General features: G+C 46.8%; 4 protein-coding genes across 4 annotated transcripts; 2 read left to right on the forward strand and 2 right to left on the reverse strand.

The window, feature by feature from the left end:
* Positions 1-401: 401 nt before the first annotated feature.
* BO86DRAFT_293934 (uncharacterized protein) lies at positions 402-1,202 on the reverse strand (the record flags this gene model as incomplete). The annotated part of the gene is made up of 3 exons (XM_025667397.1): positions 402-503; positions 568-770; positions 818-1,202. Coding segments are annotated over 3 exons (690 nt in total), but the record flags the coding sequence as incomplete, so codon positions are not given.
* Positions 1,203-1,857: 655 nt separating this feature from the next.
* BO86DRAFT_456947 (uncharacterized protein) lies at positions 1,858-2,986 on the forward strand (the record flags this gene model as incomplete). Its single annotated transcript, XM_025677194.1, has 4 exons — positions 1,858-2,352; positions 2,406-2,508; positions 2,558-2,748; positions 2,957-2,986. Exons 1-4 carry the CDS (start codon positions 1,918-1,920, stop codon positions 2,984-2,986), a joined length of 759 nt encoding a protein of 252 aa, XP_025526788.1. The 5' UTR covers positions 1,858-1,917.
* Positions 2,987-3,295: 309 nt separating this feature from the next.
* BO86DRAFT_432700 (uncharacterized protein) lies at positions 3,296-3,973 on the forward strand (the record flags this gene model as incomplete). Its single annotated transcript, XM_025675811.1, has 2 exons — positions 3,296-3,687; positions 3,745-3,973. The coding sequence occupies 2 exons, from the start codon at positions 3,296-3,298 to the stop codon at positions 3,971-3,973; spliced, it is 621 nt and encodes a 206-aa protein (XP_025526789.1).
* Positions 3,974-12,259: 8,286 nt separating this feature from the next.
* On the reverse strand, positions 12,260-12,616 carry BO86DRAFT_299243 (uncharacterized protein; the record flags this gene model as incomplete). The annotated part of the gene is made up of 1 exon (XM_025667434.1): positions 12,260-12,616. A coding segment is annotated over one exon (357 nt), but the record flags the coding sequence as incomplete, so codon positions are not given.
* Positions 12,617-12,648: the final 32 nt, after the last annotated feature.

Consider the following 12,648-nt stretch of genomic DNA (forward strand, 5'->3'; position numbering starts at 1 on the left):
TCTACAGTTGATCCCTACCCTATAGTCAGTTTCTACTCTACAGTTGGTCTCTACTCTGCAGCTGGTTCCTACTCTACAGTTTGTTCCTCTTCTGTAGTCAGTCCCTAGTCTGTAGTTGATCCCTACTTTGTAGTCGGTTTCTACTATTTAAGTAATTTCTTCTCTACAACTCGGCCTTACTCTGAAGTCGATCCCTACTCCACAGTTACTCCCTTCTGCTTAATTGATCACTTCTCTAAAGTCTTCATGATGCACAAAAGTGACAGCTAAGACAACTATATCAATCATAATCTTTATAACAACCAGATTAACAGAAGCTCAAGCACAGATGCTTTAAAATGTTTATCTTAAACCTATTAATGGCTTTGTGGCTCAAAACCACAAGTGACTCATGACCTTTCCCGAGCTCGCTTTCCAAACCTGATACTTAACGGGAGTACATCGAAATAATGTCGTTTTAGGCTCCATGAACCGCCTGGGTTTGCTAGACATAGAAATTCATCCTGTGTAGGCCCAGTGTCAGCTCGTCTTTATTACACCAGAGTGTAAAACATGCTTTTGTCTTACATCCAAAAGTTCCTTCGCAGTTTTTTCTTTCATGTTTCCAACAAATTTGAGAGCTGACCCAGAAAGTGTAGTGTCCTCAAGAGCAGCTCCTGATATCAATGATGTACTATTGTTCATGCAAATCACAATAAAGCCAATAGCCGCTATATCCTCTTTCCAGTCACTTAGTGCATTTTCATGGATCATACTATCTCCGATGTTTGCTAATGATTAATTAGTTGTCTGATTTCGAGGAAGGATGAATCCTTACCTAGTTTCACCTCCCCCTTTTCATTAAGCAAGATATTGCTACAGTCAATTGAGCCATGAGATATCCTGAGCTCAGAATGAATATAGACAAGGCCATTCAGAATTTCTCTGCAGACTGTGGCAATATCTGCTTCGCTCATGTCAACAATACCTGCCAGACAGTCGAGGGAGATTGCTAAATGTATGTACTCATAGGCTAGAAAGATTGAGTTTGATTCGGTGTAGAAGTCCAGCAATGATACCAGATTGTCATGACAGGCTTTGCGAAATGTCCATGCCTCTGGTATCCGACGCTGCTTTACCAAGAATGTCGGAAATTCGCCAACATCTCTCAGTGCTATAACACCGGAACCCGCTTGGTCAACATAATATGACTTGTGGTACTTGATTTTTGTATCTGTTTCTTCTTTCACATCCGTAGAATCGCATCTCCTATGGGGGTGGATCGGGATACCAAAGCGATGAGAGCTACCAAGATGCCCTTTGAGGTATTTTGTATGCTCCCTTGTATCAAGTTTTCGACTTGTACTATGGTGGCCAGTAATATTCCTTAGATCCTCAGGTAAAACCGTTTCACGATACGACTTCTTTTTCGTTGTGGTCATCTTCAGTCGATTCGAGGTGGGAATTTCAAGATAATAGAGAAGTAAAAGATTCGAAACTCCGAGATTCTTGTTGATCTGGACATGGAATTTAACAATCTATAAGTTTTTATGATCTCATCGAGCCCAGTGTCTGGGTTATGGGCCAGAAGTCGAATTTCCTGCGTACCGTGTCTTTTTACGTTGCCACCCCGTATTTTTCGAGCCGCAACCCGTGCGCAGTACCCGTGCGATCGGATGTGTGCTGATTGCGGAAAAGTGATACGCCCCACTTGCCGCACCCTTTTCGGCTCGCAAATAACGAGAATAGCGGAAAGTTTGGGAACACGCAATAGCGATGAGTAAGTCTAATACTTGGACTTTGGAGCAAGGTGTGATACATAACGACCACGGATATTCGACTTGAGACAAGATTTTTCCAAGGAAGATTTCTTTACACAATGAATTGATATTTCAATACAGTATTCAACCCCAAAACTGGATTGATTTTACTATCCAAATGGCACCCGTTACAAACTTACAAAGCCCCATTGAATTGCCCGTCAATCGGCGTATTCCTCATCCTCATTTAGCCTTTCCATTTGTTCAGTCGCAGACAGAAAACGGATTTGTTCATTACGGCTCTCCCTATGATCAAATAAGCCGAATATTTGTCGGTTTGAACCCGTCTTGGAATGAGATTGATGCGATTGAGTTTCACGAAGGCATTCCTGTGGGGTTTGTCAGCCAGTGCAAGTTGGAAGAGAAGGAAATTCCTGTACAGCGCTTGAGGCAGTCTTCACACCCAAGCTTATTGAAAATTCGGGAGGTATTCTTTCTGAAAGGAAGTGCTTACTTCATATATGACCAGTGGGGTTTGACCTTGGCCGAGATTCTTCATCTGTCACCTGTCTTTCGTTTGAGTGAGGTAGAGGTCGCCGTGATATGCAGAGCAGTAAGTCCAGCTACCTGTTCCCTGAATGATCATCGGCCATTAACATAGTGCAGGTTCTTCTTGGACTACGCTATATACATAAAGAGTTAGACATACACTATGGTGGCTTGTCACCATCAAAAATCCTTGTCACAAATATGGGTGAAGTCAAAATCAGTAAGAATTCTTAATCCGACTCTCTCCCAACAAAGACTGAATATTGTAGCTGGGATAGGCAAACGGCTATTTCAGAAGCAGAGCTCACTGGAGAAAGCACGAGATGTTCAGGCTGTGTGTCTTTTAGCTCGATGCCTACTCGAGGATGAGGAGACCACCAGCGTCCATGGTACAATTGGTCTTCTTGCGGAAGACTTTGCTGGAGCTCCAGCCACAGTAACTGCAGATGAGCTTCTTCAGGTGAGTATTTGTTCTGATAACCCAGTTTAATTTGTCTAACCATGCAATGAAGCATCCATTTTTGCAGGTGTCAGCAGTTTCGTGGTGCCTTCGTCCTATCCATATCTTATATAAGGTTGCTTTGGAACGAAAGCAGGAGTTGGAATCTAGGTAGATCTGTTATAAGTGAATTAAATGGAGGCTGGAAAATATTGACTAAAGTAGATAGGTACAAGTTCCAGCAACCAATAACACGTAAATACCGCTATATGTACAACTGATACTGGTTTTATAGAATACGAGAAGTATGAAATCAAAAATCTACAATAAAGGAGTATTTGAATACAATGGATTACTGGAGTCATATTTGAATCAGAGCGTCCATACACTTCATGTCCTCAATTTGGTTAGTGTACTCATCTAAGAGTCTTTCCCTAATTTACCTTGTGATTAAGTGATTATTGGCAGCCTCGCATACTTTTCTCTCACAGATCACCAGGGCTGTCATATAAAAGACTCCAATGGTCCCTTCTCATTTTCGCCGTCAACAGATATTCCTCAGACAAGAATGGAACTTTCACAAACACCAACAACCTCAAGCAACAGATATTCCTTGCGACAAAATGACACTGCACATACCATCGAGACACGGTATATGGAAATGCTTCTTGAACTTGATTCTATTCCATGGTTCTATAGTATTCTTGCCGATGGTGCCAACTGGATGCTTCTAGCAGGGTACCTCGTTTTACCAGGAACTTTTACTTCTCTTCAAGACTCTCGAATCCTGGAAGATAGCTTGAAGGCAACCGCCACAGGTCAAAAAATTCTCAGTACGATCCAGAATCCCCCCTTGCTCGCTATCGCCGTATTTTTCCTTGTCTCGGGAGCTTTTGTCATGACATGGCTTGCGTGGGAGAGAAGAAACAATTATATCTGGCTTCTTAATCGACTCTTTATGTACAGTACTGTGAGATCATTCAAGCTGCGAAGCCTTGTGACTTACATCAGAACTAGACCCACTCTTTTAAATGCCGCGTCTGGTTTGATTGCGACATTAATCAATGTTTTTACGGCCCAGGGAGGTAGCTGGTCTATCATGGCTCTTATGGCAACGATAGTAACCGCCCTCACTGTTTCGGTTTCTCTGGGTTTATTCATTATTTACAGGTTTGGAAAGCTCCTTAAAGTAAAGCAGGAGCATGATCGAGAGATGATAGCAGAGTTTCACCGAGTTCATACTTGAGATAAAGCTTGTTGGTTTGGTCCTGATAAGTTACAAAACAGTCTTCGACTTTTCTTAGTCTTGGCTTTCTTGAACCCCCTTCTTGAACCCCCTATTTGAAAAGACTTCGGCGAAGATAATTTCATGTTAGCTCATATTTTTTGAAACCACTAAAAATCTTGAATTGTGTATCAAGGAAACTTTCTGTAATGATCTTTAGCTACTATGTACTGTATAAGCAATATCTAGAGCATCTATAGGTCATTTACTATGCATTCGTTTTGTTGTAATTCCATGCGGTTGATGTCTGCAAGGCAATTTCTCGGTGCTAGCAGTGATTTCCATCTTAAAGTCTATCAGGCTAGAGAATCTTCGGTGGATAGAGCCTGTCACTATGTAAACTCAGGTCGGGGTTGCCGTTCTCTTTTCGGCTCGCAGCTCATTTGGAAATTGAAGCTAGTGAACGAGATGTAATTCGTTCTTTGCTGTGCTTATAAGGAGCATTCAGGTCTGACTTTTGCGCAAAATACTCACTCGTGTATCTTTGTGGAATCCCCTACTTGTTGGATATGCAGTTTCTAACCATCGCAACCATCACTCTCAGTGCTATGGTTATGGTTAAAGCCGATGTCAGCGAAGTAAACGATTCGCTTGTGAGTGTGCTATAAATTGTTGATTATAACTGTTTTGGTATATCTCGATGCTGTTCCTATGCTTATGTTTGTTGCCATGAAGAATTATCTCTCAGGCTCCCTAGAGCTGCAGGCTTGGACTGAACCCGATTGCCAGGGTAATACAGCTTTCACAAACTTTGCCAATTCTACCTATGGACGGAATATATCGAATGCTTTTGTATCTCGCAGTTTCAGGCTCTCGCGTGTTCTTCATGAAAAAGAGCAACTCGATATCTCAATAACTCAAAACTTTGATACATGGTATGCAGATAAAGATCAACTCTCGAGGAATGATTCATCATGCCGGATCTTCGTTCAAACATATAATTCTATGAACGGAACTACGGAATGCCATAATACGCCAACGTTCACATGTCACCGACTTTGGACAAACCCTGGTCTTCCCTAGCCTTATACCGCCAAGCAGGAGGGGGTCTTGAATATCGAAACTCCATCTCAGTTACTATAATGTCGAAGGACTGAGAAAGAATGTGTCCGAAGGGTCATATAGTGATGATGATGATGATATTTCATACGCTGGCCCGTCGCTTTGGACGATATGCATGGATTCACTATCTCTTCTTTTTATATACCTATCTAACATGAACTATTACTTTCCTGACAGAGTTAGAGCCTCGTCAAGGCCTGTGTTAGTCAGTGACTGGATACTGGATTTTTACTTTGCTGCCCTCGTGGCGCGCGACTTCGAAATCCAACACCAACCCGAGGACGCTGCAGTCTGGCGGGACATCTTGTAGCCTACCTTATCTACCAAGACCTGCTGGTTTGCAGCCTCGCTCGATCTTTCGCAGATACCTCCCACTTTTGTGGTATTCCATTCTTGTTCCCACTATCGCTACAGAGATGATGATGATGATGATGTTTCATACGCTGGCCCCTCGCTTTAGGCGATATGCAGGGATCCACTATCTATACTCTCTATATACAACTTGAATGTGAACTATTACTTTCCTGACGAATTTGGAGCCTCGTCAAGGCCTGTGTGGGCCAGTGCCTGGGGTTGTGTTTTGCCGCCCTCGTGGCGCGCGACTTCGAAATCTCTGCGATGCCTCCGCGAAGTCCAGAACCGCCTCAAGGACGTTGCTGACTGGCGGGACATCTTGTAGCCTACCTTTCCTACCTTGACCTGCTCCTCCAAGCATCTCTGGTATGTTGTTGAACGCTCCTCCAATCTTCCGCCGCAGCGTTGGACGTATAGCGCTGAGCCGCGGGCAGTCAATTAGTACGTGTACCACCGTTTCCGTGGCCCCACACTCGCACCGCTCATCTTCCCGGAATCCACGTTGTTTGGCATGCGTTGCCAGCCACGAATGGCCTGTGCGAAGTTGCATAAGTAGATATGCTCGATTCCGCGGGAGCGAGCTATACAGTCGGCGAGTCCTGCTGGATGGCAGGCCTCGGTCGATACGGCGCAGGTGCCCTCCGTTTTTCGAGGTCCTCCATTCTTGTTCCCACTCTTGGTAGATCTTTCTGCGTATGTATCCTTTCTCCCGTGAGAGGAGATGTTTGAAAGGGTGCTTCTTCTCTATGCCCACTGCTTCCTTGGCCAGCCGGTCGGCCGCCTCGTTTCCAGGGTCCCCGCAGTGGCCTGGCACCCGTTGCAGTCGCAGTGGAATCCCTCTGGCTTTCATTTCACCAGCCGAGCGGTGAATAGTCTGGATAATACATTGGCCTGATTTATTCCATGAGTTGTTGATTACTTGTAGTGCGGACATACAATCGCTGAGGATTGTTGCTGGTTCCTGGTTTGTCATGGTGTCCCTTTGGTCTCTCTGTACTAGCTGGAAGACGAGTCCGATGGCATAGTAGATTGCCATGAGCTCGGCTGCGTAGACTGACCAGTGCTCCATTGACCCGATGCTGATTTGTCGCGAACCGATAACGTGTTTATTAGAGTCAAGGGCCACCGCTGCGGCGCCTAACTGATTTTCCTTTCCAGATGCATCTGAGAAGACTGTTATGTGAGGTGCTGCGGCCTGTCTTGCTACAGACTTGGCTTGTGCTTTCTCTCGGTCCGGCTCGATCTCTATCTCTGTGAAGGGCTGAGCTCGCCATGGAGCTAGGGGTCTTGGGTCGATGGTCTCTAAGCTTTGCAATCTTCTGAGGTCCATTGTCCGTAGTGTCTCTGCTAGCGGGAACCTTGTTCCGTGGCCGACATAGCCACTGCGTGTCTTTGCGCGATTTATCACTTCGTAGGCTGGGTGGTCGTTTGGTAGGGTGCTGAGGCGGGCAGCTACTATCTGTGCCCGTTGCTTGAGTCGCAAGATGGTAGGTAGGATATATGACTCCACTTCGAGTGCGGCTGTGGATACTGTCCGAAAAGCTGAAAGTACTCGGATAAGTGCTGCTCTTTGGACTGATTCCAGCAGTCTTAGGTGAATCTTATCTCGGAGCGGATTGTGCCAGACTGTAGATGCGTAGTCCACCGCCGGTGTCACGCAGGTTTGGTAAAGTTGCCGCATTTGTTCTGGTCGGAGGTGTCGTAGACCGCTTAGCGCAATGTTTACTTTAGTAGCTCGCTTAACGGCTTGTTGTACATGTTCCTTCCATCGCAGCTCTTTGTCAAAGATCACACCTAGAAGCTTCGCAGTATCCGCTGGTTTGATAACCTGGTTATGAATCGTGATCTGCCCTTTTCCATGGGCTGCTTTGCGTCGTGTTAGATGGATCAGCTTGGTTTTCTCCGCGGCAAATGTTGCACCTGTTCTCCGTGCCCACTCCTCAATTCGGGGGATGTCCTCCTCTTGGATTAACTTGATATTCTCCTCTACGGATGAGCTCGTGCGCCACCGAAAATAGTCGTCGATAAAAGCCGATGCCCCGCCGTCGCGGTCAACCGGTTGGTCTACTAAGTCAGAATTGTAGAAGCCGAATAGTATTGGCGAGAGCGGGGATCCCTGCGCTAGGCCTGCATTTTCCAGAGGCAGTCTGGCTGTCTCAAAGTCGTCAAACGTTACGCTGGCTTGGCGGTTCTTCATAAAGCTTCGGATCCACTTCCGAGCTCTAGCTGGTATACCTTTTGTCTGCAGGCGAGCATCAAGGCTGGTTGGGTGGACTCCATTGAACGCGCCTTTTAGATCGAACGCGATGAGCGTTACTACCCGGCCCTGCATCCATGCTCGATGTACTGCGTTGGCAAGTACGAGCAAGGCTTGTTCAGTATTCCGTCCTGGTCTTCCACCGAATTGGGTGTCTGGAAGTAGTTTGTATTTCTCCGCCCAATACGAGAGCCGTCGGGCTATGACAGCTTCAGGAACTTTCCCGAGGGTATTGAGTAGGGATATCGGTCGATATGCCCCGGGCGCCGAGTAATCGGATTTGCCGGGCTTCCGCAGGACTATAATCCGCGCTTGCTTCCATTCGTTCGGATAGTATCCCAAGTCCACAGATTTTGTAAAGATGGTAGTAATAATTTCTTTCAGGAATTGCCATAGATGCTTCCACACCAGTGTAGGGATTCCATCTGCGCCCGGGGCGGTGGTTCCCTTGGCAACTCGGAGCGATCGATATATCTCCTGTTCGGTGATTGGCTCCCATGGGAGTTCGTCAGCAGGACTCCGTTCCTTTATTCCAGGCTCGGCCACCTTGGGAAAGAAGGTTTTCAGGAATGTCTCTGCCTTTCCCTGGTTGTCTGTTATTTCTTCTGTGCCGATCTTGATTGCTGGAATGCTTATATATGCATCTCGGGGACGCATGTAGGTGGCTGCTCTCCATAGCTGCCCTTCACCAGCCCTGTCGAGGAACTCTTTCCAGTGGCTTGCCTTTGCTTTTTCCACTGCTCGTGTCCACTGTCTTCTTCTCTCGCGCATTGTCTTAAACATGTACTTGGTGTTTGGGTGGTTGGCTCCCAACGTGGCACATCCGACTTGCCACTTCCTTCGGGTTCGGTTGGCTTCGATTTGTTGTGTCTTAAGGTCCGCTGTGAACCAGCGCTTTGAGTATGGACACGGAGCATGCACTGGCACATGCTGGTCTAAAGCGTCAGTTGTGGCTTGGATCAGATTTTCGACTGCCCCGTCTAGATCTTTGTGTGAGTGGATCTCGGCTTGATCGATGCGCTTCAGTATCTTTCCGCCTATTTGGGCCCAGTCTGCTCGATTATAGGCTCTCTTCCGTTTGGGTTCTTTGGCCTGTTCGGGTTGGAGACTCCACTCCGAGTAGGTGCCTCGGTGGTCTGACCCGTAGTGGTCGTGGTGAAGTTGGCACCTGATTAGTCGTGTTATGTCGTCAGTAAGTGTAAGATCAAGTACCGAAGCTGTGCCTGGTTTACTGAGAGACCAGAAGGTTGCCTCGCCTGAGGCTAAACACCATTGTAGTTCATAGGTTTGAAAAAAGTTAATCAATTCGTCGGCGTGTTTGGCAATGCGATGGTGTCGCGGTGGCTCCATGCTGGGTGGTGGCGGTTAAGGTCTCCTGCCAGAATGAGTTTTGTCTTGCGGTTTTGGTTTTTGTGTTGTTCGATGGTGTGCTGAATTTCTGCTAGGATCTCCCGGGCGCTACTATTTTCGAGTGTCCCGTACATCACGATTGGTGGGATATAAATTGAAAAGACTAGATACTGGAGTTCTGGCATCCAGATTTTGATCGCCACCACGTCTGGGTGGCCGCAGTGGACCTGGCGGTGTGATGATGTAGAGATCCTTCGGTTGATATAGAGAAGGCTGCGAAACCGGCTGGTCTCGTCGGGGTAGGTAGGTCGATAGAGTCGCCATGCGCTGTGGTTGACGTGGGTATGGTATGCTGTCTTTGGCGGTTCCTGAATCAGAAGCACGTCAAGATCCTGACTTCGGTGGTCGTTGATAAGGGCTTCCATTCCTGCCCTCGATTTCATAATATTCAGCTGTAAGATGCGGAGGTTTTCTGTCATTGAGATGATCGGGGGTACGAGGATGCTTGGCAGTCCCGGTCGCCTGTCGGATGTTCTCCATTGCAGTCTGAGCATCGTGGTCTTATACCGGGGAAGCAGTATCGCTGATCGTGTTGGCCTGAGCAGTACCCGCATTTAACCTGTTCTTTACATGACCACGCTAGATGGCCGAATTGCTGGCATCGCCGGCATCGCTTCTTTTCCACCCGGTAGGCTTCCACACTCCCGATGAACCTCTGTCCCACCAGCAGTCCGTTGTTAATGATCTATTCGGCGGCCTCGGGTGTATCTAGCCAGATTCCCATGGATGCCGATTTGCCTAGTGGTCTGTCTTTCTTCTTCAGCCATGCAATGTCCTCGATCTGGAACTTCTTGTCCTCGAGATCGTTTTCGGTCGCGATTTTTCTTATTCCTTGTTTCTTTTCGCTGTCCAGATCGAAATCCTCGGTCGGAACCCGGTGGACCACGATCCCAAACTGTGGTTTAACTACTTTGGTGTTGTTTTCTAGTTCCTCCAACCACTCAGTGTTGTTCCGAGCAGCCTCTACGGACTGCGTATCCCGGAATCGGATAATATAGCCGGTTTTTGTGGTACCAACCCCGGCAACCTGGACATCCTTGGTAGTCTCTGCGTTCAGGAGGGCAGTGCGGATATGGGTGTTTGCTGCCTCTATTGGTAGGGCTCTCGAGAATCGCTCGTTATCGACATCCTGGTCTGGGATCGGTGCGGTGCTAATTCGGATACAATTGGGTTCCTTTCTGGGGCGTGGGATTGTCTTCTTGGGGTCTGGCAGCGGGTGGCCCGCGGCTACTTCCGCCTACGACCTGCTCAGGGGGGTGTTCGCCGGTTGCGCCTCCAGTCTGACCCGGAGGGTTTGAATTTCTTCTCGCAGCTCCTTATTTTGAATACGGAGGAGCTGTTGTTCCGTTTTTAGGGCTTGCACTTCAGCTCTTACTGATTCGATTGTCTCTGTTTGGTGCCTAAGTGTCTCGTTAAAGCTGGTGAAGAACTGCCGGACGTCCTGGTTTGTCACTCGTCCATTATTTTCTCCGCAAACTGCGAATTCGAAGTTGGTAATTGGTTCGCTCTCCTCTGCATCAGCGCCTCGTCTGCGGCGTTTCCTTGCTGCTCCGATCTTGGGGCGTAAGTCATATTGGCCGAAAATATTTGGTGTTCCCTGCGAGTTTGTGGGATGGGGTTCGGTAACCCCTGCGGCCGGGATCGCCATCGGGCCGGGATTAGTTCCCGCTCGGCACACAATGACAGCTGCCACAACACCACAATTCTCCGCGATACTTTGGTATCCAATTCAACCAACCTTCGAGTTTCTTTCGATTTCGCAGCCGATTCCCCTTGACTACAGTTCTTCCGAATACCGGTGTCACCACCTACACTCTTGATTGCTTCAGCAACCCCGGCATGAAACAACACTAAACAAATCCTGGCACGGAGCTCGAAGATAATTAAACCGTGTATTATAAGGGATCTAACATCTTCGTAATATAGCAAATGTCTGTAATTATGAACAACCTTCTTAGATTCCACATGTCACCATCATTCATTCGCAACCGCGGTTAAACCACTGGTGGCAGTCAAATCACAGAAATGGCTCCTAACTTGGATCAATGAACGCTTGATCCTATTCACGAATGATGATCATTGGAGAGCTTAGTGCTTCTCAAATGGCCGAGGCTGCTAGTTGCAGTAAGCCAGCAATCTCAAATTCAATAATCACATGGCAAATTTCGAGTAGCTGACTGAAAGATCGTGTAAAAATTTGTAAAAATCGCCTGTCATAGAGATTCTATAGCTCGAATTGTGACAGCCTCTAAAATCAGAATCTCATTCCATTTGGTGCTATCATAATTAGAACTTCGAACAATGGGGGAAGAGAGGAAGTACATGAACCAGGTCGCGGGAGGCGGTGTTATCAGTTAGTGGGTATAGGCAGCAATTCAGCAAACAAGACAAACAAAACAAACAGCAAGGCTAAGCGTAAGCGAAAGCAGAGAATAGGGTAGCTGGGGTGTATCCGGTGTATGGGGTTGACGCCCTCACAAAAGCCTTAATCACGAATGCTACATCGGTTGAGGTCTTGCTTAGACATACTAATCAAGTTATCTTCTTGACTTTACTGGGAAAATGTTTGAGCTAGCATATTGAACGCTAGTTAACCTATTTCATTCTTAACAACAAAGACACATCTTATAAAATTTGTGTGATGCACGAGCAATACTTGTCACATACATTATAAACAGAATATTCTCAGAGAAATCAAATTCATGAGTATGGTAATGATTCTTGAGATCACGAATGTTTTAAAACGCAACCTGGACCTTGAAGGGCTTGGGACGTGTGGTGCGGGACATGGATTAGTCCTAATTCATCACATCTTCCCTGCGAATTCGAGGTGAACATCAAGAGCAACCAGTAGTCTTGCTACTTAGACAGATCTTTCGATGACCAGAGTTTTCAGGAGAGTAACCCGAGACCTTCAAGCAACAAGTATCTGCACGACGACAGTCATCGTATATTAGCTTGGCGACCTTATGAATTTGGTATTGACTAGAGTCAGGCCGACTGTTCAAGGGGCCTATCCGAAGGTTGCAGTCACGATATGAGTCCACATCCCTATCAGAGCCGTAGTACAGTGTAGTACTGTCTCCCATAAACTCAAGCATATTGTAACATTCCGTTGCTTTTGCGAGATAGATTGCACTGCAGGAGATGCCCCAAGTTGTTCTTGCTGCAAGATTTCCGGTTTTGATTGTATTTAGCCCTTCAATGATATCGCGTCGTGTATCGGTCGAATTTGTGTTGACGTAAAGCTGTAAGGCATCGGCGTAGAGCTCCGGATGGTCTTGTGCGTACTCCTGGGCATCCGACATAATCATATCGTAGACAGTAATATTCCATTCGGTATAGACACCATCCACTGCCTGTCCAGCTATATTGTATCGAGCAAATATCGCATCACCATATCGCTTCTCTAAGACAGCAGTGCAATACTCGGAAGCCCATGGTTCCACCAAGTTGATACGCGCGGTTCTGTTGCGGACCGCAGAGACTCGTAGATCAAGAAACAACTGCTCGGGGATAGAGTCTCCAACAGCCTTCATAGTAAATCCCAGAA

Source organism: Aspergillus japonicus (assembly GCF_003184785.1).
Source record: "Aspergillus japonicus CBS 114.51 unplaced genomic scaffold BO86scaffold_31, whole genome shotgun sequence".
In the NCBI taxonomy this organism is placed as follows: domain Eukaryota; kingdom Fungi; phylum Ascomycota; class Eurotiomycetes; order Eurotiales; family Aspergillaceae; genus Aspergillus; species Aspergillus japonicus.